The sequence below is a fragment of the Garra rufa genome, chromosome 22 (assembly GCF_049309525.1).
Source record: "Garra rufa chromosome 22, GarRuf1.0, whole genome shotgun sequence".
Classification (NCBI taxonomy): Eukaryota; Metazoa; Chordata; class Actinopteri; order Cypriniformes; family Cyprinidae; genus Garra; species Garra rufa.
Genome location: NC_133382.1, coordinates 31,255,022 through 31,276,441, shown reverse-complemented (window position 1 = coordinate 31,276,441; position 21,420 = coordinate 31,255,022). Strand labels below are relative to the sequence as shown.

The 21,420-nt window shown below is 34.4% G+C and overlaps 1 protein-coding gene across 1 annotated transcript in view; it reads right to left on the bottom strand.

Moving 5' to 3' along the window:
- cep131 (centrosomal protein 131) overlaps positions 1 to 20,932 on the bottom strand; it is a 36,581-nt gene extending 15,649 nt beyond the window's left edge. Inside the window, exons 1-20 of the mRNA XM_073827787.1 lie at positions 20,814 to 20,932; positions 19,863 to 20,057; positions 19,189 to 19,283; positions 15,308 to 15,419; positions 14,965 to 15,092; positions 13,492 to 13,596; positions 13,161 to 13,346; positions 12,930 to 13,047; positions 12,581 to 12,697; positions 11,102 to 11,255; positions 10,076 to 10,173; positions 9,807 to 9,986; positions 9,150 to 9,341; positions 8,923 to 9,060; positions 8,171 to 8,296; positions 7,924 to 8,040; positions 7,560 to 7,589; positions 5,181 to 5,283; positions 3,807 to 4,008; positions 600 to 707 (exon numbers count right to left, since the gene is read on the bottom strand). Coding sequence (XP_073683888.1) covers positions 600 to 707; positions 3,807 to 4,008; positions 5,181 to 5,283; positions 7,560 to 7,589; positions 7,924 to 8,040; positions 8,171 to 8,296; positions 8,923 to 9,060; positions 9,150 to 9,341; positions 9,807 to 9,986; positions 10,076 to 10,173; positions 11,102 to 11,255; positions 12,581 to 12,697; positions 12,930 to 13,047; positions 13,161 to 13,346; positions 13,492 to 13,596; positions 14,965 to 15,092; positions 15,308 to 15,419; positions 19,189 to 19,283; positions 19,863 to 20,051 — 2,498 coding nt within the window. The 5' untranslated portion in view covers positions 20,052 to 20,057; positions 20,814 to 20,932. The remainder of the gene's footprint in view (positions 1 to 599; positions 708 to 3,806; positions 4,009 to 5,180; positions 5,284 to 7,559; positions 7,590 to 7,923; positions 8,041 to 8,170; positions 8,297 to 8,922; positions 9,061 to 9,149; positions 9,342 to 9,806; positions 9,987 to 10,075; positions 10,174 to 11,101; positions 11,256 to 12,580; positions 12,698 to 12,929; positions 13,048 to 13,160; positions 13,347 to 13,491; positions 13,597 to 14,964; positions 15,093 to 15,307; positions 15,420 to 19,188; positions 19,284 to 19,862; positions 20,058 to 20,813) is intronic.
- Between the last annotated feature and the right edge of the window lie 488 nt (positions 20,933 to 21,420).

Sequence of the window (21,420 nt, the reverse complement as noted above, 5' to 3'; positions counted from 1 at the left end):
AAGTAAATTATAACTCAAACTTGAGATTTTACTGGGGCACAGCAGATTTTCACTGGGACACGCGTGCCCCAGTAAAAAGGGTCTAGCAACGCACGCACCTGCCCTGAAGCGGCTTCATAACTGCATCCATGTTTGCACGTCTTATTTGATGTGGTCATTTCACAGAAGTTGAGACTCGTTCTCGCCTCCTACAGTGCAATTCGACCAGCTATACGTCATCCGTGCTAAAATATCAAGGTGAAAGTCATCATATCTTGCGTAGTTTAGACCCAGCTCCCAACCCAACTTTGAGAATAGATTAACGGCGATATTTTTTTTATCGCGCGATAAGAGTCTCACGTTAACACAGCACGTTAACGCCGATAACGGCCCACCACTAATATATATATATATTTTTATTTTTTTATTTTTTATTTTTTTCAGACAAATGCTGTTCTTCTGAACGTTCTACTCCTGAAAAAAAAATCTACTCAGCTGTTTTCAACATAGTTATAGTAAGAAATGTTTTGAGCATTAAATCAGAATATTACAGTGATGGCTAGAAACATTTGGCCCCCAATGGTTCAGCAATTTGACCTTAAACAACCTTTGAACCTGACCTGGCTGCCAGCTGTGTGATTCGCTCTTTCTCCTCTGACACTTCTTTATACAGACGTCTCCTCTGCTGCTGCAGCGCATTCTCCTCTTCCTGCAGCTGTTTCTCAAACCTAAGACACAAACGCACATTTATTTTGTCAGTTGTACATAGACTTTCAATAAATGTGTTATTAAAATTCAATGCGTGGGAAATTAAGACTTCATTCTTGTTTTATATACAAGGATTAGAAGGATGAATTTAGTTGTGCCACTCATGCAAAACCCTTATTCACATAATACCCACAATAAACAATGAGCAATCAACACCTGGAGAAGCTCAGGTTTATTTAAGAGGTGCGTTTGTGTACATTTTCTACTGATCTTGGCAAGAGTGGATTTTTGGGAATGTTTACCTTGTGTTTACGGCCTGAAATTATCATTCAGCCATAAATACGACACAACCACACCATGAAAATATGTAATCAGAACTCATTTTGGGAGTGTGTTAATGAACAATGCAGAAGGCATGTTCAAATTCCAGAGTTTATGCTACATTTTTTTCCACACACTCAAAACACAGTCATTCTTTCTCATCTGCCTCCCTTTCTCTTATACACACATAACCTACTGAACACACATACTCATGCTGATTTAATTATACCATGTGAATAATCCATAATACTTATAGAAATCAATTAGATAGTGAGTCTACTTTTCTGGGCAGAATGGAAAAATTCATGGGATGCCTTACCATAAGCCTCCTAATAAAAGCCAAACACATTTAAGCTTACTTGATTAGACTGGCGGTTATACAAAAGCCTCTATTCCTGTATGTGACCCTGGACCACAAAACCAGTCTTAAGTCGCTGGGGTATATTTGTAGCAATAGCCAAAAATACATTGTATGGGTCAAAATTATTGATTTTTCTTTTATGCCAAAAATCATTAGGAAATTAAGTAAAGATCATGTTCCATGCAATTTTTTGTAAAATTCCTACTATAAATATATCAAAATGTAATTTTTGATTAGTAATATGCATTGTTAAGAACTTAATTTGGACAACTTTAAAGGTGATTTTCTCAGTATTTTGATTTTATTGCACCCTCAGATTCCAGGTTTTCAAATAGATGTATCTCGGCCAAATATTGTCCTATCCTAGCAAACCATATATCAACAGAAAGCTTATTTATTGAGCTTTCATATGATGTATACATCTCAGTTTTGTAAAATTTAACCTTATGACTGGTTTTGTGGTCCAGGGTCACATATGTGCCTCTATATGTGCAAGTTCAATAATATACACACAAAAATGGAAAATTGTTTCAAAAATAGTTGGAAAAATAGTGTGTGACGTGTGCCTATTTTGAAATCTGGGCATAAATTCAGGCTGGACACAAAGTATGGAAAATTCTCAGTAAAAAAAACTACTTGAACTGGCCGTTCAAAGGTTTGGGATCAAAAATATTATTTATTTTTTTAAAGAAATCGTTACAGGAAGGATGCTGTCTAGACATGTGTAATGTTATGAAAGATTACTATTTCAAAATAAATGCTGTTCTTTCGAAAGATCAGAATGATTTCTGAAAGATCATGTTGACACTGAAGACTGGGGTAATGGCTGCTGAAAACTGTTTTCCATCACCGAAATAAATTGCATTTTTAAAATAAAATAGTAAAACAATTGAAATAACATTTCGCAATATTAGTTTTTAATAAATAGTATTTAAAAAAATAAATGCAGCCCTTATAAGCAAACCTTTGAACAGTTGTAAAAAATTCATTCTGAAAAGCAATCATGTGGTTTCAGATTTATAAACCATGTTTATAGTGCTTTTATTGTGTATTTTCCTTTTTTATATGTGACCCTGGACCACAAAACCAGTCATAAGATAAAATTTTACAAAACTGAGATTTATACATCATATGGAAGCTCAATAAATAAGCTTTCTATTGATGCATAGTTTGTTAGGATAGAACAATATTTGACCGAGATACATCTATTTGAAAATCAGGAATCTGAGGGTGCAAAAAAATCAAAATACTGAGAAAATCACCTTTAAAGTTCTCCGAATTAGGTTCTTAACAATGCATTTTACAAATCAAAAATTACATTTTGATATATTTACAGTAGGAATTTTACAAAAAATCTTCATGGAACATGATCTTTACTTAATTTCCTAATGATTTTTGGCATAAAAGAAAAATCTAAAATTTTGACCCATGCAATGTATTTTTGGCTATTGCTACAAATATACCCCAGCGACTTAAGACTGGTTTTGTGGTCCAGGGTCACATATGGTGTTTTATGTGTTTTTATTATGTTTTTGTCAGGAAATAGATGCATGAAGAGTATCTGACAAAATCTTTGTAGCATATCATGGTTCACAATTATAAAAAAGGTTTGGTTAATAAAAAAATTAAAAAAAAGGATGAGGCCTTTAATACAGTATGTCCTACTGTACTTCAACTTCATCTTTCAACATAAAACACCAAGTTTAAAGTACAACAGGGTTAGTCTTTAATAAATGATTAAAAAAAAAAAAACAATCATCTGAAAGCTGAAAGCTTTGTTAGGATAGGAAAATATTTGGCCGAGACACAACTATTTGAATATCAGAAATCTGAGGGTGCAAAAAAACCAAAACATTGAGGAAAATCACCTTTAAAGGTGTCCAAATTAAGTTCTTAGCAATGCATACTACTAATCAGAAATTAAGTTTTGATATATTTACGGTAGGAAATGTATAAAATATCTTCATGGAACAAGATCTTTACTTAATATCACAATGTTTTTTGACATAAAATTAAAATTGATCATTTGGTCCATACAATGTATTTTTAACAATTGCTACAAACATACCTGTGCTACTCATGACTGGTTTTGTGGTCCAGGGTCACACACACACATAATAATAAGAAAAGAGTCCTTAGACTCTTTATAAACAGCAGACTCTTTAGTCCTTATTGTGATAACCAAGTAAATATATGTGTCCGTCAAAAGCAGTATTTAGCTTTGAGGTCATGTCTAGTCAGTTTCCTCTGTCGTTCGTTTCCAGTCTGCCTTTCTTTTTTCAGAGTTTGAATATGTTTGTGTTTTCTAACATCTGTGAACACATAGTCTTGGCTGCCCATCTCTGTCACCGGTTTGATCTCTGATGAACAGATGTGCATTCTGTGAGCAGATGATTCTGTGCACTGGACACATGTGAGTATGTACTGGTGTGCGTACCTCTGCTTGGCCAGTTCTCTCTCTCTCTGGCACTGTTCATCTCTTTCTCTCTCCAACTGCTGTCGTAATTCCTCGGTCTGCCTGACGTAACGTTGAGCAGCCCTTTCGTCTGCCTGAAGCAGCTCTGCCTCGTGGAGAACTCTGAGCTTCTTCAGCTCCTGCTTGTGTTTGGAGATGAGCTTCTGAATCTCTGGCTCCAGGCCTGAAAGCATACAGAAAGAGACTGTTATGCACTCAAAACTAACATAAATGTTTGTAATAGCATTGAAATAATTACTTTTTAATTGACAAGCAAATATCTGAGTCACTTTTTACATAACGCAAAAAGTAACTCAGATTACAAAGTAACGCAAGTTTATTCACTGACGTTTTGGGAGTGATGTGCAGAGGCACTTTAGCCTAAAGCTGAAAGAAAATTTGGCTTTCGGCTTTTTGCTTTTTTGGAATATGATCAAACAAAACAGGTGTAAGGCCGCGTTCACACTTGGCGTCTTTTTTGACAAGAGAAAGTTGACCAGGGCGTTTTTTTAGTAAAAAAAAAAAAGCTTGCAGCGTTCTGTTACAAAAAGCAGCCGAAAGCGTCTTTTGTTGCTATAACAACAGCTGCAACAGTAGCTAGTGCTGTGTGGTGAAGAAATGTCGAGAAAGAGCCTCTTTGTGATGTATATTATGATAGAGTTGTTTACTCATATCATACAACTCCCTGTGCTCCGATACTAGTACGATAAGTTGATCTACCGGCAACTTCTCCGTTTTTTTTCTTGTTGTTTTTGTTGTTATGGAAACGATAGGTCCCGCTACTCGCTTGTCATTGGTCAGCTGTCAAAAAAGCGCTTGACGTAGGGCGTTTTCTTCAAAAAAGTTCAACTTTTTTCAACTTAAAAAGACGCTCTGAGCTGCAGAAAAAGACGCCGGCGGTGGCGTTTAAAAAAGCGCTCAGGGCTGTTTTGAAAAGACGGTTTACTCCGGTTTACGCTGGCAGTTTGGAAAAGGACGCCAAGTGTGAACACGGCCTAATGCGAGTGATATGCAGTTTGACTAGTTTGGAAATTCCAGAACAAATATTTGTTAATACAGTAAGCCACCAAATGGCAGTTTGATCTTTTTGTAAACAAGGTTGCACAATTTACTGTAACAATAAAACATTGAGAACATGCAACATTTTTTCCCCAGGTGTGGCATCTATAAGCCATTTAAGTTTTTCCTAATGCCATCGATGTAAATCATAAAAGTGTGATACATTTTGAAAGCTGGGTTTAAAGAAACACACAAACTGGGCTGTAAATGATATGGTTGAAGGGTGCGGTGATCTGATTCCAATCAAAGAAATGTGGCACTGGTGTGAACAGGCACTTGTTGTTGAACTCTGCTGACCTTTTACAGTGATCTCTTTAATCTTTTTGGTCTTCTCATCAATCCATTTCTCCCGGCGGATCTTTTCTGTGGCACTCATTAACTCCTTCAGCTTCTTAATCTCCTATGTGGAAAAAGAGAGAGACGGTACAACAGCGTTTTAGTGGCATGTTTAAAAAAATAAAAATCTAAGATTACAAGATTAAAGTTGCAATATTCCGAGAATAAAGTTGAAATATTTTGAGTAGAAAGTCATAATATTTCGAGAATAAAGTCAAAATTATGAGAATAAAGTCAAAGTGTTTTGAGAATAAATTCAAAATTATGAGAATTAATTTGTAGCAATTATGAGATTAAAGTTATAAAATTTTGAGAGTATATTTTCACATGCAAATTGCCCAGATTGGGAGAACTGGGAAATATTCCAATGTCTCAGTTTTCAAAATGTGTCAGTTAAGTTTTATAGCGAAATACAAACAATATGTCTATTATAATAATGTGTTTTTCACGCTCTTTAATATGACGTGACAGATCACGGAATTCGACATTCACTAAATTACATTAGGTTATACTGTTTTTTCATTCCCTCACGTTTATATTGTGCTATAAACTTGAAATAAAGAGAAAAAACACATTTATAATTTGTATTTCATGAAAAATCTAACAGAATTTTTAAAGCTGTGTTATATTAAAAGCAACAAAGCACAAAATTATTGCGATTACTGGGTGGCTGGCACGCTACAAATAATGAATGGAAGACGTTAAATATTATTTTCAATCATTTACTGTATTATATTGTGAATAAAACCGCTTGTGAATAGATGTGAGAACATTTTTACAGAGTAGGTAGTGGAATTTTCCAAAGAAAACAGAATAATTTAATTAAAACGAATGTCTCATTGTAATCGAAAAGATGACTGATTCACACAAATACAGCGATCTGTCCCGACACATTAAAGAGTGTGAAAAACACATTATTGCAAGACACATTGTTTGTATTTCGCTATAAAACTGACAGATTTTGGAAGCTGATCTTTGTTTTGCATTAAAAGTACCAAAAGCACAAAGCTTATTGCTATTATTGGGTAGCTGGCGCACTATAAATACACCTAATGAATGCAATTGAAGAAGTTAAATATTATTTCCAAGCATACTGTCTCTGCGTGTATAACACATGGTATGATTTCTGCTAATAATCCCACATATATTCAAATAAATGCCGCTGGCCTGGCAACTTCTCCCGTTGCTCCCAATCCAGGCCATTTGCATGCGCAGTCTATACTCTCAAAACATTATAACTTTAATTGCTACGATTTAATTCTTGAAACATTGGACTTTGTTCTCAAAAAACACTATGCCTTATAATTTTTTTTTTTTTACGTGGCACTAAAACAGCGTGGTAAGATGGAAGGAGGGTTAAACAGAAGGAGAAAACAGGCCACTATGGCTACTGGGTCACTGTAAAGAAATATATTACATAAAAGTGGAAATTCTGTTGTCATTTACTCAAAATCATTAGCTTTTATTATTTAAAATTTCTCCTTTTTTGGTCCACAGTGAGTATTTGATAGGGTAAGTTTGATAACACAGTATATTCATTTATTGCATGAGAACTCAAGCGATAACTATGGGGAAATTCTCTTTCACTGTTGCAACTTGCATCGAAAATGAAATTAAATACCTGCTTAGACTAGTCTTACAAGAAAGTCATGAAATTATTTTAATAATGTGACTGGTTGCATAAACTGACTGGCCCAGAAATCTAGGACATCGATAGTCCATATAACATCAGTGGTTCAACTATAATGTTATGAAGCTACAAGAATACTTCTTGTGCACAGAGAAAACCAAAATTACGATTTTATTCAACAATTTCTTCTCATCCGTGTCAGTCTCTGCTGCATGCGTGTGGCGCTGCTGATGCAGGAGCCGGCGTTCTGACATAGAACTTGTTTCTTTACAAGCAGAATAAGGTGCACGCTGTACATAAAACAGTCTTTGTAAACATGTCTGAAGATTTCGACAGAGAGGATGACCTGCAATTTTTGTCCAGCTTCAGACACATCATCAGACTTTTTTTGGGTAAACTATCCCTTTAAATGCATGAATAAATCAATGTAATGTGGGCTTAACTCCAAAATACACTAATGGAATGTTCAGCAAGTAAAATGTACCTGACAACCATTATAGCACACTTCATTTGAACAATCACAGTCTGTGGAATGCAGAAAAAGAAGCAAGGTCTCAAGACCTACTTCCTTGAGGTTAAAAAAGTATGCAAGGTTAATGGCTCCAAGCAAAACGAAAAGTCTGCAAGTCTGTTAGATAAGAGTTGAATAAAAGAATGGAAATGACAGAACAAGGGACTGATGAGAGGTTAGATTGAAAAACAAGAGTTACCTCACACATGGGACCCAGAATTTGCCACACCTACAGACAGACGGAAGGAAAGATAAAGAAAGAAACACACAACAAATGCAGAAAGAGAGAAATAGTTAGCAGTGGCAAAGAAACACAGCAAGCAAACATGCACTCGATAGTGTGCACAAGTTCATATGCACATAATTAAGATGTGCACAGATACAGCTATTGACAGCAGCAGAGAGAACCACAAACCAGTGAAAATGATAGCTGCAGAAACAACACATGAGTGCAACAATGATGCGTTACATAGTCTAAACTCACTTGAGTAGACATTTAAAGCTCAATCGCCCCTTGTGGCCAAAGTTGATGCAAAAACTCTGCTTAGAGGCACTGAACTCACCATCTCATGCTGCTCCTGCATCTGAGCGATCTTCTTAGTGTATTTCTGATCCACCTGCTTTAGTTCTCCCACTACTTCCTCGCAGCGCTCACTCAGGGCCTTTTTATCGTCAATCAGCTGAGAAAGAAAGGCACATTAATAGATTATATTATATTAATAATTATATTAATATTTTACTGCAATCTACAGGAAGCACTGGTCTATATAGGTTGTCTGCTGATGTCTGGTGTCTTGCAGAGATTAATACCTGGTCTATAAATGTCAAGTGTCTCTGTATTGTAGCTTCATACTGCTGCTTCTGTAACTGGAATGTATGATTTAGCTCTTTCTCAGTCTCCTTCACATGCCGGATCGTCAGCTCCCTCTGCTGGGCCTACAGACACACATTCACCTTCATATTAGTCTCAGATAACTTGAATCATAGATCATCTGTTGCATATTAAACATAAACGTATGTAACATCATTGGAAGCTGTGCAGTGTATTGAACCATACAGATGATAACACATGCAAATGTGACCCTGGACCACAAAACCAGTCTTTTTTAAAAAAAAAAAAAAAAGAAATGTATACATCTGAAAGCTGAATAAATACTCTTTCCACTGATGTATGGTTTATTAGGATAGGACAATAATTGGCTGAGATACACCTATTTGAAAATCTGGAATCTGAGGGTGCAAAAAAATCTAAATACTGAGAAAAATCACCTTTAAAGTTGTCCAAATTAAGCTCTTAGCAATGCAGTAGGAATACAGTAGGACATTTACAAAATATCTTCATTGAACTTTATCTTTACTTAATATCCTAATGATTTTTGGCATCAAAACAAAATTGATCATTTCGACCCATACAATGTATTTTTGGCTATTGCTACAAATATACACATGCTACTTAAGACTGGTTTTGTTTTGTGGTCCATGGTCACAAATATGTGTGTGTGTGTGTGTGTGTGTGTGTGTGTGTGTGTGTGTGTGTGTGTGTGTGTGTGTGTGTGTTTTACCAGTGCGGTCTGTAGCATATTGACTGTGCGTTTTTTCTCATCCAGCTCCAGTTTAAGTCTCATCATAGAGCCAGTGACCTCAGCAGCTGTGGCTGAGGCTTGTTCCACAACTGCTAGATCTTCCTCTGACAACACCACCTACACTCACATACAGAAGAATATAAAATTCAGTGCTGATACAGCATAAAACATAACTTCATATGCTCAGTTCATATATGCTAACATACCTCTCTATGTGATCCAGAGGTGACTGAGCGTGGTCTCTCCTGCTCTGATTTCTCCATCTCATCTAGAAAGCTCATAATGCTCTGTAGTTTTGCTTCAGAAAGCAGAGCACCCCCATCTGGTAGGGCTGGAGTCTGACTCAGCTGCCTGTGCCGTTCCACATTATCCGTTGTCAGGGAGTTGGAGTCTCCATCCTGGAAAAAAAAAAATGCATGAGGTTAGCCAACCATTAAAAAAAAAGGCATATACTCTAACATTGAAAAGCAGGGGAAAAAAACAGTAATAATTTTATTCTATTCATTAAAGAATCCCAACAGAAAATGTATCACAGTTTCCACAAAAATACCCAACAGTGATAATAATAAGCAATGCGCACCAAATCAGCATGTTAGAATGATTTCTGAAAGATCATGTGACACTGAAGACTGAAGTAACAGCTGCTAAAAATTCAGCTTTGCCATCACAGGAATACATTACATTTTAAAATATATTAAAATAGGAAATAGTTATTTTACATTGTAATATTTGACAATATTACTGTTTTACAATATACAATATTCAATGTATTTTTGATCAAATAAATGCAGCTTTAGTGAGCATATGAAACGGTAGTGTATTTATAGAAGCATATAGACTAAGATTAGAAAGTGTCAACTCACCTCGTCAATCCACGAATACTTGTCCTTCCTGTAGCTCTTAGGCTCTGACAGTCTCTCTGGCTCCTCTTCTAAGAGCTTTAGTGTGTCCAGCAAGTCATTCAGTGTGGTTTTTGACTGAGTCCTGCTTGATGGCGCCCCCTGCCGCTGGTCCTCCATGCTCACAGACCTCTGGAGGATCTCCTGAGAGAATGAAGGGATGTGATAAGCAAAGTGTTTTTTTTTTCCTTTACAACTGATGGAATCGGGACCAGTTTCTTGCGAGAGGATACCTGAGAACACTGAGATCCTCTGCATACAGAACCAGCAGGTGATGCAGCCCTCAGATTCGTCACATCATCCAGATCAGGCACCACGTTCATAATAGAATCTAAAGAATACACACCAAACCTTGTAAACAAGGCTTTCACGATTCCTCAATTAAATTCTAGTAGTCGATTACAAAAAAATCTTTGATTGAATTTTGCCTGTGTCAATTTACGGGCAAAACACTTTTGATATTTTATTTGAACCCATTATTATTGCCTTATTGCTATTATATATGTATTATATAGTATTATTATATAGTATATATGTGACCCTGGACCACAAAACCAGTCATAAGGTTAAATTTGACAAAACTGAGATTTATACATCATATGAAAGCTCAATAAATAAGCTTTCTATTGATGTATGGTTTGTTAGGATAGGACAATATTTGGCCGAGATACATCTATTTGAAATCAGAAATCTGAGGATGCAAAAAAATCAAAAAGACTGAGAAAATCACCTTTAAAGTTCTCCAAATTAGGTTCTTAACAATTCATATTACAAATCAAAAATTACATTTTGATATGTTTACAGTAGGAATTTTACAAAAAATCTTCATGGAACATGAACTTTACTTAATTTCTTAATGATTTTTGGCATAAAAGAAAAAAAAAAATTTTGACCCATGCAATGTATTTTTGGCTATTGCTACAAATATACCCCAGCGACTTAAGACTGGTTTTGTGGTCCAGGGTCACATATGTATAAGTCATTTTAAAGTCTATTGTATGCTTAGGTCTATTTCCATTACCCTAAAAATCATCCGATTACTCGATTAATCGACAGAATAATCAACTGATTACTCAATTACCAAAATAAAATCATTAAGTGACAGCCCTACTTGTGACTACTCAAGATTGATTTTCTATGACCGAAGAGAGAAATGTGAACACAATATGTTTTCATGATATTCACCTGCAGAGTGTAAAAAAAAAAAATACAGAACTAGATACAGGAAGTTGAGTTTGATCAGACAGAGTAGTGCACACCTGTGTTCTTAGCCTTGATGTCAGTGGGAGAAGTGGGTGAACTCTTGGTGAGTTTTTTACGCCCCACTTTCCCAGCTTGTCTTAGTGCCTCTAACTCCACCTCTGCAATCTGCTGTACCTCTGCAGCACGCTGGGCTCTTTTCTGCTGAAGTTCCTGTTTTGGATGCACAAATAATACACCAATATATCATAAAACAATGTCTTAGCAAACACAAACTATAAAAGCAGTGCAAATTACACTACCATTTAAAACTTTGGGGTCAGTAAGACTTTTTCAAAGTTTTTTGTTCTCTAATGTTTTTTATGCTTACCAAGGCTGCATTCATTTGATCAAAAACAGTAATATTGTGAATTAATTTAATTTATTCCTCTAATATTTTGAATATAGTGCTCATAAGATCAACAAAATTATTATAAATGTTGAAAAGAGTTATTTTAACACTTTTGTGGATTTTTTTTTAGGATTCTTTGAGGAATAAAAACTGAAATGTTTTGTAACATTCTAAATGTAATTTACTGTCAATTTAATGCACCCTTTCTTAAAGGGAACCCTGGGTATTAAGACTTGAATGGCTTAATATTATGTAAATGATGTCTCTTACTGAAATAAGTAGTGAAAAACCAATAAAAGATTTTGGTTATTTAAAAAAATTCCACATCATTTTATACATATTTTGGACTACGGGGGAGGCATTATTTAGTTGACGTGATATGGTTGCACTCGGTAAGTTACTGGCACATTACCTGTTGCTATTTTTTACCAAACAAATTTGGCTTAAACCAAATGCTGTACCATCATTTTTCCACACAAAGAGTCTAAACGCCCTCAGATAGCAAGTGAAATCCATGCTTTGAAACTCCTGTAGTGGCTGTGGCATCATGACAAGCATTGCCATGTTTACATCCTGCCAGAATGGCATCTAGCATTTCTTGTCTCTGCCGTTTGTATGCTCTTTCAGGAGCTGTGATGTACTAAAAGCTTTAAAGGCATCAGGGCTAAAGTTGAGAGAGCAAATACGCAGGTCTTTAGGGAGTTTTATTCATCCACAGTCATCTTCCCATTCTTTTCTCCTCTTCTTATCGGTAGAAAAGTAGAAGACTTACATCGCTTCTCTAGTTGCCCTTCGACTGAAAATTACAACCAAAACCCACACAATGTGGCATCGTAACAGTATTTTATTTTCAAAATTATGTTGCGGAAAAAATAGCAACAGGTAGTGCAACTATTTAATGTAACAGAAATAATAGCGCCCCATAGTATGTATTTTTATACAAAATATGTATAAAATGATATTTTTTTAAATAACGCAAATCTTTCATTGGTTTTCCACTACATATTTCAGTAAGAGACATAATTTACATTATATTAAGCCATACAATTCTTAATACCCAGGATTCTCTTGAAAAACCTAACATTACTGACCCCCATATATATATATATATATAATTCATGTATATAATTTCTGAGGATTGCTGTACCTGTATGGCGGTAAGTCGAGCCAGGCGAGCTTTTTCCTCCCTGATGCGTTTTCGATCATCTTCTTTCTTCTTCAGTGATTCAGCAGTTTTCTCCTCCTCTGCTCTTTGCTCTCTCTCCTATGGAAAATACACCAAATCAACCACTAGAAATAGGAGCAATACCTTTAAAATAGGCTAGATACCACAAAGCTTAACCATTCGTTTGAACAATGTCTGATATAGCCTCTACTGGAAGCAAAAATTATCTTTCTACATTTACAAGTAGTCATGTATTCTCTTTAAAAACATTTTTCAACATTTATGAATTTAAGTCAAGGTTTTATAGGCCTCCTTGATGGAAATACATTACCTTCTTTTTGGATGTGAGGAGGTGTTTGATTGTATTTTCATTGGCTCTCTTTTTATTCACATGACGACGATACCAACGCTGGATGGTAATAGCAGCATGGTTCACCTGCTGAATATACCTGTAAAGGCCATTTATAAACAGTTTAAAATGTCTCAGAGGTCAACTAAACATTTACATGGAGATGATCACAACTAGAGTGGAAACAACTGGGGGCAGGAAAACACTGCTGACCTTTCTGCCTCCTCCTCGGTCACCTCTCGCCTGCGTGGCTGACCTGGGCTTCGGGGGCTTCTGGGGCTACGAGGAGCGTTGTTGTTGGAGCTTGATGATGCAGAGGAGAAGTTCTTCTGAGACTTAGTAAGAGAACAGCTCACGTCCAGAGTCACATCATCATTCACGGTGGCTTTGATTATGTTACTGTTAATACAAAGAAAGGGGAAATAAGTGTGTAGGCCTGGAAACAGCATACTCAGCAAAAGAGAGTCATATTTAGAGGACTTATTTCTAAGATTAGCTCACACAGAAGTGCAATCATTATCATACAACGTCATAATGAACCTACTTGAAGGAGGGTTTCTGATTGGAGCTCTTGGGAGTGAGGGGTTTCTCTGAGTGGTTATTATGGAGGATGGGGGTCACAGAGTTGCCCACAGCTGCTTTATTGCTCCTAAAAGTCAAAGCAAAGAAACTTAAAGGTCTTCACAGCATCCGTCAAAACAAAAGTTTGGTTTAACTTAAAGAAACTGTGACAAATATATTACTTAATATAATGACAGTACTACTACTACTAATAAAACCGATTTATTAAAACATTATTTTTTTTAAGGAATATTTACCACAAAAATATAAATACAAAGTATTTCTGAAAAAAAAAATTTAATAAATAAATAGTAATAATAATAATTTTTAATAAAATCAATTAATTAGAGACATTTTTGATTAATAAAAATTAATAAAACATTCAAATGGAGTCCAGAAAAAGAATGGAAAACACAGAATTTGGTAAGATATATATAATTGAATTTAAAGAAAATTTTAATTTTGTATGCAAAATTGTGTACGTTTCTTGATTTTAAATAATTATACATGTTTTTTGATTAATGGAAAAATGTAAAAATTAACTGAATCCAAAAAAATGAAAATGAAAAAATAAAGTAAAAAAAATTATTTTAATAAAACTTGTAATAAATTGCTGTTAAATTGTGTGTTTCATGATTTCAATTAATTAGATGTGCTTTTTGATTAATATTTTTTTAATTTAACCATTAAAACAGAGTCTAGAAAAAAATTAAATGAACTGAAAACAGAAAAATTAAAACGGAAAAAAAACTAATTTTGAGAAAAATAATTTAAATTAATTTCATGCTTTTGATTAATTTTTTTTTTTTAATTTAACCATTAAAACAGAGTCTACAAAAACATAAAAATTACCTGAATCCAGAAATATGAAATTGGGAAAAAAAAAAAAAAAAAAAAAAAACTTTTAATAAATTGTTAAATTATATACGTTTCATGATTTAAATTTATCAGATGTACTTTTTGATTATTATTTTTACATTTAACCAAAGAACAAAATCCAGAAATGGAAAAAAAATAATAATTTTGAAAAAAATTATAAATAAATTGGAATTTAAGAAAAAAAGACTATTTACTGTAACTTAATCAATTTAATGCATTCTAGCTGAACAAAATAATAATTTTCTTTGTAAAAACATAACAAAAGAAACTCACAATTTAGAAAAAAAATTTAAGAAATCAAGCATGAACTTTTAACTTTCTTAAATGCACAAGACACATAACTTTAGTCAAGCGTCTCTAAATGTTTGACTGGTGCTGTATATTTTAAAACCATAAAATTGAAAGGAATCTAGTGCTCTTCTCCCTACGGCATATTAATGCTTTGATTGACAAGGACAAAAAAGCCGTAAAAGTGAATCCGTTGTCTATGAAACTGTAGTCATGGCAACAAGAGAGTTTGAAAGCTACCCATTAGGACACAGTAGTGCCTAAGCCGTAGGAGAAAATGGCTTCCCACCTGTTGTTGGCAGTGAAGTTGGCAGCCAGAGAGACGCCAGCCTCCCTCTTCTTTAGGCCTGTAGGAGAATCCATACTGCAGGTACTGTGAGAGCTGCTCGGTACAAGAAATGCTCGTGGCTGGTCGTCCTGAAAGCAAGACATCAGTTTAAACCAATAGCAAGCAAAACCCCAATGACCTCTTGCTACTATTTAGGGCCTCCGGAGCTTATGAGTTTAAGTTATTTTCACAGCATAACAATAAAACGGGCAAAGTACCCTTACAGAAAGTTACCATGGTGTCCTACATAGAATTTCCAAGTATAATTAAATCTAACAACGGTCGAAGATGAGTTGGACATTACCAGGATGTTCCAAGTAGTACGGTCTTTGGATGTCTTGGAGAGGCTGGCCAGTTTTCTACGTCCATCAGTGCTGCTGTTGAACAGAGCCAGGAAGTCTTCTGTGTGGCCTTCACTGCAATCCAATGCAAAGAGAGAACAACAGGAAGGAAGGAAAGACAGAAAGGTCAGGTATTACACACTAAACACACATATAAACACAACACTCCACCAATAATACCTAAGCTACCATTCAAAAGCTTGTCACATGATCCCTCAGATATCATTTCAACGTGTCGATTTGGTCCAAAAGTAATATTTCTTCTTACTAGCAATGTTGATATAATATAATATATGTGTAGTATATTTATATATATATTTTAATATATGTATTTTGAGATTTTTACAGTGTATTTGAAAATATATTTTGTGTAACATTACAAAATGTCACTTTTGATCAATTTAATGCATCCTTGTTGAATAAAATATTAATTTATTTTCAACTGATTTTTACTTTACAAAAATACAATTTTTATTAGACCAAGATTATTTTATTTTATTTTAGCAATGGGACAATATTTTCATTGCAGTTAAACAGAATTTCCTCTCAAATTCTCATTACTGTATTGCAAAAAAAATCTCACTGTTATAAAAATATTTATTTATTGTACTTTTAATTTATTCTGATTAAAATATATATACAAAACACTATTTTAATTTAAAAGCATTTTAAGTATTAATTTCCTTTAAAAAAGAAAAATCTTACTCGTCTCAAACTTGTAAACAGTAGTATACAAAAAATATTTTATTTCATATTTTATTATATTTTTGCAATGGGACAATATTTTCATTACAATTAAACAGATTTTCCTCAAATTCTCATTACTGCATTGCAAAAAAACGCTTTGTTATAAAAATATATTGTATTTATTGTACTTCTTTTAATTTATTCTTATTAAAATATATATACAAAAATCCTATTTTAATTTTAAACCATTTTAAGTATTAATTTCTTTAAAAAAAAAAGAAAAGAAAAGGAAAAACCTTACTCATCTCAAACTTCAAACTATCTCTTTTTTTGCAACTATTTTTGCAATGGGATTTCCTCTTAAATTCTCATTACTGTACTGCAAAAAAACAAAAATAAAAAATAAAAAATAAAAAAGTATTAATAAAGTATTTTACAAAATTACAAAAAAGTATTAATTTCTTTTATAAAAGAAAAATCTTACTACTCTCAAACTTTTGAACAATAGTTAACCAAAACATGTAATTTATTTTATTTAATTTTATTTCATATTTGATTTTATTTTTGCAATGGGACAACATTTTCATTACAATTAAACAGATTTTCCTTAAATACTCATTACTGTATTGCTAAAAAAAAAAAAAAAAAAAAACTCAAATGGAAAAAAAGAACTACTCATCTCAAACTTTTGTATACAAAAAAGTAAAACCTGGAAAAATAGTGTCCATAGCACAACTAGTAACCAGTAACAAGTAAATACTTGTGGGACGTTTTTCCAAGAAGCGTTTTAGAAATATCAGGAATATCTAGTCTGTGTTTCCCTTCTTTAAAACTAAAATAGAGGCAAATCCAGTGCTAGACCTGAGATCTACTTCCAGTAAAAACAAACAGACTATTTAGGCTAAATGTATCAGATGAGCATATATATAAAAAAAAAAAGTTTCCTTTCAGAGGTGACAACAGCTGCACTGGGCTCACAGCAGAGGAATGCTTCAGCAGAGGCTGATTTTAAAGGGGCAGATGTCCATAGGCATATGGCAATCGCATCCCTTTACATTTAAATTGCATAAAATGTTAAACACGATGCTCACCCCTATGTCTGACCCACAGGCATCTGTGCTAGCAACTTCACTATGCATATGTGAGTGTTTGGGGGGTGTAATGGGCGCCTAGCATCAGCTGGTCCAATGAAAAGCAATTCAAGAAACTACATTCCTCCACGTTTCCTCTTTTTAAGCGATTCAGACGGGAAGAGAGGTCACAGAATGACAGTTATTAAGCACCAGAGGGAAAGGGGGAGGGGTATTAGGTCGTTCTTTCATTTAAACCCCCTTGTGGCATCCCAGGATGCAGTTGGCCGGGAGGGCAGGGCTGGCAGCTGCCGGACAAAAGAATTTCAGCGTGCACACTTCTCCTTTCAATGCGTCCTCATTCGAGTGAAACCGGAGACCCCGGCTCCCCTCTTGACAAAGCTGAACCCAGCCCCCTCTTGCTTGCCTTGTGCTGCAGCCGCCAGGCCACAATAGCTATTGTCTGGGGAAACCCAAAATCACTCAACCCCCAGCTGTTGCTGCTTTAAGGGTATATAAACCCCCAACCTCTACGTTTTTAAGAGGTGATCACCCAGACATACCACAGCTTGGGTGAAGTGAGTGCATGCAGGCATGTGCACCAGACATGTACGTGCACAAACATGCCATCATTACTTTAAAAAAATCATACATGTTGAATAAGTTGTCAGCCAATCTTTCACTCCCATCCCTTGGGGATAGTCCATTCTCATGGGCTGAATAGGACAGCTGGCACATGCTGATGGATGAATCTCACAAAAACATATTTATTTCATCCCAAAATCAAAAGAAAGAAATTAGAATTTATATTTTACATGAAGACCATTTTTAGTACCATTTAGAAACAAGATTTATTTGATTTGATTTTTCCAATGGGACAATATTTTATTGTAATGATTTTTTTAATTGTATTGCAAAAAGCCCTCATTGTTTTACCATAACACAAATAATAATAACAACAATAATAATAATAATATATAGCATGTATTGTGCTTCTTTTAATTTATTTTGACTTCGATTTCTCACCAATGCAATACAGTATTTTAAAACTGTATTATAGTAAATAAATATTGCAATACAATACTTTTTGAACTACAAAAAGTACACAATATGAAGTACAAATTCCATACAACTAAATATATTATTGTTAACCATTATTTACATACACTACCAGTCAAAAGTTTTTGAACAGTACTTTTTTAAATGTTTTTTAAGTCGCTTCTGCTCACCAAGCCTGCATTTATTTGATATAAAGTACAGCAAAAACAGTACATTTTAAAAGTACATTTAAAATAACTGTTTTTTATTTGAATATATATTTTAAAATGTAATTTAATCCTGTGATTTCAAAGCAAACTTTTGGGCATCATTACTCCAGTCACATGATCCATCAGAAGTCATTCTAACATTCTGATTTGCTGCTCAAAAAAAACATTATTTATTATTACTATTATTATGTTGAAACAGTATTAATTTCTATATTTCTTTCCCTAAACATACACTGACTCTAAGTTTTTGAATGGTAGTGTATAATGTTACAAAAGCTTTTTATTTTAGATAAATGCTGATCTTTGGGTCTTTCTATTCATCAAAGGAACTGTTTGGAATACATAAAAATAATAATAATATTTATGAAGAATCTTGTGACACTGAAGACTGGAGTAATGATGCTGAAAATGTAGATTTGATCACAGGAATAAATTACATTTTAAAATATATTCAAATAAAAAAACACTTCTTTTATATAGTAATAATATTTTGAAATTGTACTGTTTTGGCTGTACTTTGGATCAAACAAATGCAGGCTTGGCGAGCAAAAGAGACTTCATTTAAAAAAAAAACCTTACTGTTCAAAAACTTTTGACTAGTAGTGTATAAGCATTCAATTTTAATATAAATATAACTGAATTTATTATTATGTCACAAGAGATCCTAAACATATCTTAAAACTAATTTTATTAAATGTATTTAGATTTTTTTGGTCATCTGGATGTGTTTTTCACAAGTTTCACCGATTCGCAAGCATCAGCAGGAGAACAGACAAACTTTCAAAATGGCATGCAAGGGAATGACAGATGGTTCTGTACCTGGGGCTTGTGTTGGCCTGCTGGTTCACCTGTGTGGTGCTGTTGGACCGACGCAGATTCTTAATTGCTCGTGAGCTTCCCAATCCAGCATCAGTCTGCCAACAACAGAGAGTGCAAAACAGTTATAACACTTTGCCTGCTGAAGACAAAAAACAGGTTTGAAATGGAGCAGCTCTCACATAAGTGTGGATTTATGACATCTGGTTAAGAGACAACCAATGATATTTAATGTTATTAGTGTCCAAACTTCACAATAAATGGTATATTTTTAAAATTTTATTATATGGTTCAAACGACTTGAAATATAGTGCTTCATAAACTACACTTTTCGTGTTCCACGAAAAACGGTGCGTAAATAATTTATAATAACAGAATAATTACATAATATAAATTACTTTAAACAAAGAAAAACATTAGGCTAGCATAACAAAATATCCTGATTTGCATTTGTCCAAATCTCAAAAAGCGAAGACAACAACATGCAAGTCACCTTTAAGACAAATTCAAGCGTCCAAGTGAAAATGGTGGCTTAGACAGGTCATTTTTATGCTTTAATTTGCATGGTTATCTCTGTTGTGCACTAATAAAGCATAACTTTCATTGTTTATTCAATGCTGTTATACAAGGGACCAACTACTATCTTGTTGATCATTACATCTTCTAGCCAGACTCACCAAAGTGTTTCGCTTCCCCCGGCCGTCACTTGCCACGGATACAGATATGGATCGAGAGAAGTGTTTTCCAGGTGAAGCGCTGCTGGGTCTGCGGCCCATTGTGAGCTGAGAGCCGGACAGACTGAGGTCCAGAACGTCTCCAACTGCCCCTGTCTGGATGGATGCGGATGGACTGCGAGTTGTATGCATCTTAAACTGATGGACATAGAAGAAGATTCAGTCAAGACTGATAGATAGATTTCTATGAATGAAAGAATCTCTAGACATTACTAAATAAGTATTGTAATACATTTTTATAAACACCATATCTACCCTGCTGAAATATTTTACAGCTCAGCATAACTATTAACATTTCCATCAGTTTTTTAGACCTGGAAAATTCACTGTTCCAGTATTTCCATTATATTTCAAGGTTTTCCATGAGCGACTGATCCTATGGATCAGAAGCAGGTGGAAAACATTAATAATAATAGCAGGTCAGTATTTACTGTACTGTAAATGATGCTGTTGAAAGGCACATGTAAAGTCATCCACAGGTGTGTTTCTATGGTAACATATTCAAAGCATCTATCATACAACATATATACAAACACTATCTGGGTTACCTTAATAGTTTACATTATTCTTAATGTATACTGAAAATAATCTACATATGAAAGATATAAATGAATCATAATATAACATTCTAGGTCATGATAATCCACAGTACCAAAACAAAAACATTCAAAACCAAAGGCCTCAGCACAAACCTGATGAAGGTCAACACACAATATACCTTTGAGAAACATGCAAAAATATAAACAAATATGTTTAGCTGAACAGTTACTACCACAGGATTGCATTGAGTTGGTTCAGCTATGGCGAAACTGTCTCTCTTGCACCACTTCTTGCTGACTTCTCATGACAAGCACGATGAATACAGCAGGATTAAACTGTCAATTCGTTGCTTACCTTCTCTAAATTGTGCACATCAGATGAAGAAACTGTCTTTATCCAAATAAGAGCGTCGTTATTCCCGTTCGGAGCGTTTGACAGTGATTTCTCATCTGTCTCCAACTCCACAGGGCAACATCTTCTCATTGGCAACGAGAAAACATACAGGAACTCCGCCCATTGGGAATTTTGATTAGTGGAACGCAGAGCGTTCTAGTGATCTGATTGGCTGTTTGGGTGTGTCGTTCAGAGTGATGGCTGAAAGAGGCGTGGTGAAAAGGCAAGGTTGGTAGGCGTGCTGCACCGGCGGCAGATGTGGCGTCAATTTGAGCTACTCTGATAAATAATTTAAGATGACTTCTTGTGTAAGGAGTTCGTTAAAGGTGACATACTTAGTAAACAAATAATTATAACTATTAAATTGGGCAAACATTTTAATTTACTCGATTTAGTTAATCCAAAGGACAGCAAAAAATTAACACTGGAAATATTTTACTATTTAAAATAACGTTTTGTCTTCAATATCACATGATTCTTCAGAGGTCATTCTAATATGCTAATTTGTTATTCAGAAACATTTTTATTATTATTATTATTATCAGTATTTAATTTTTTTCAGGATTCT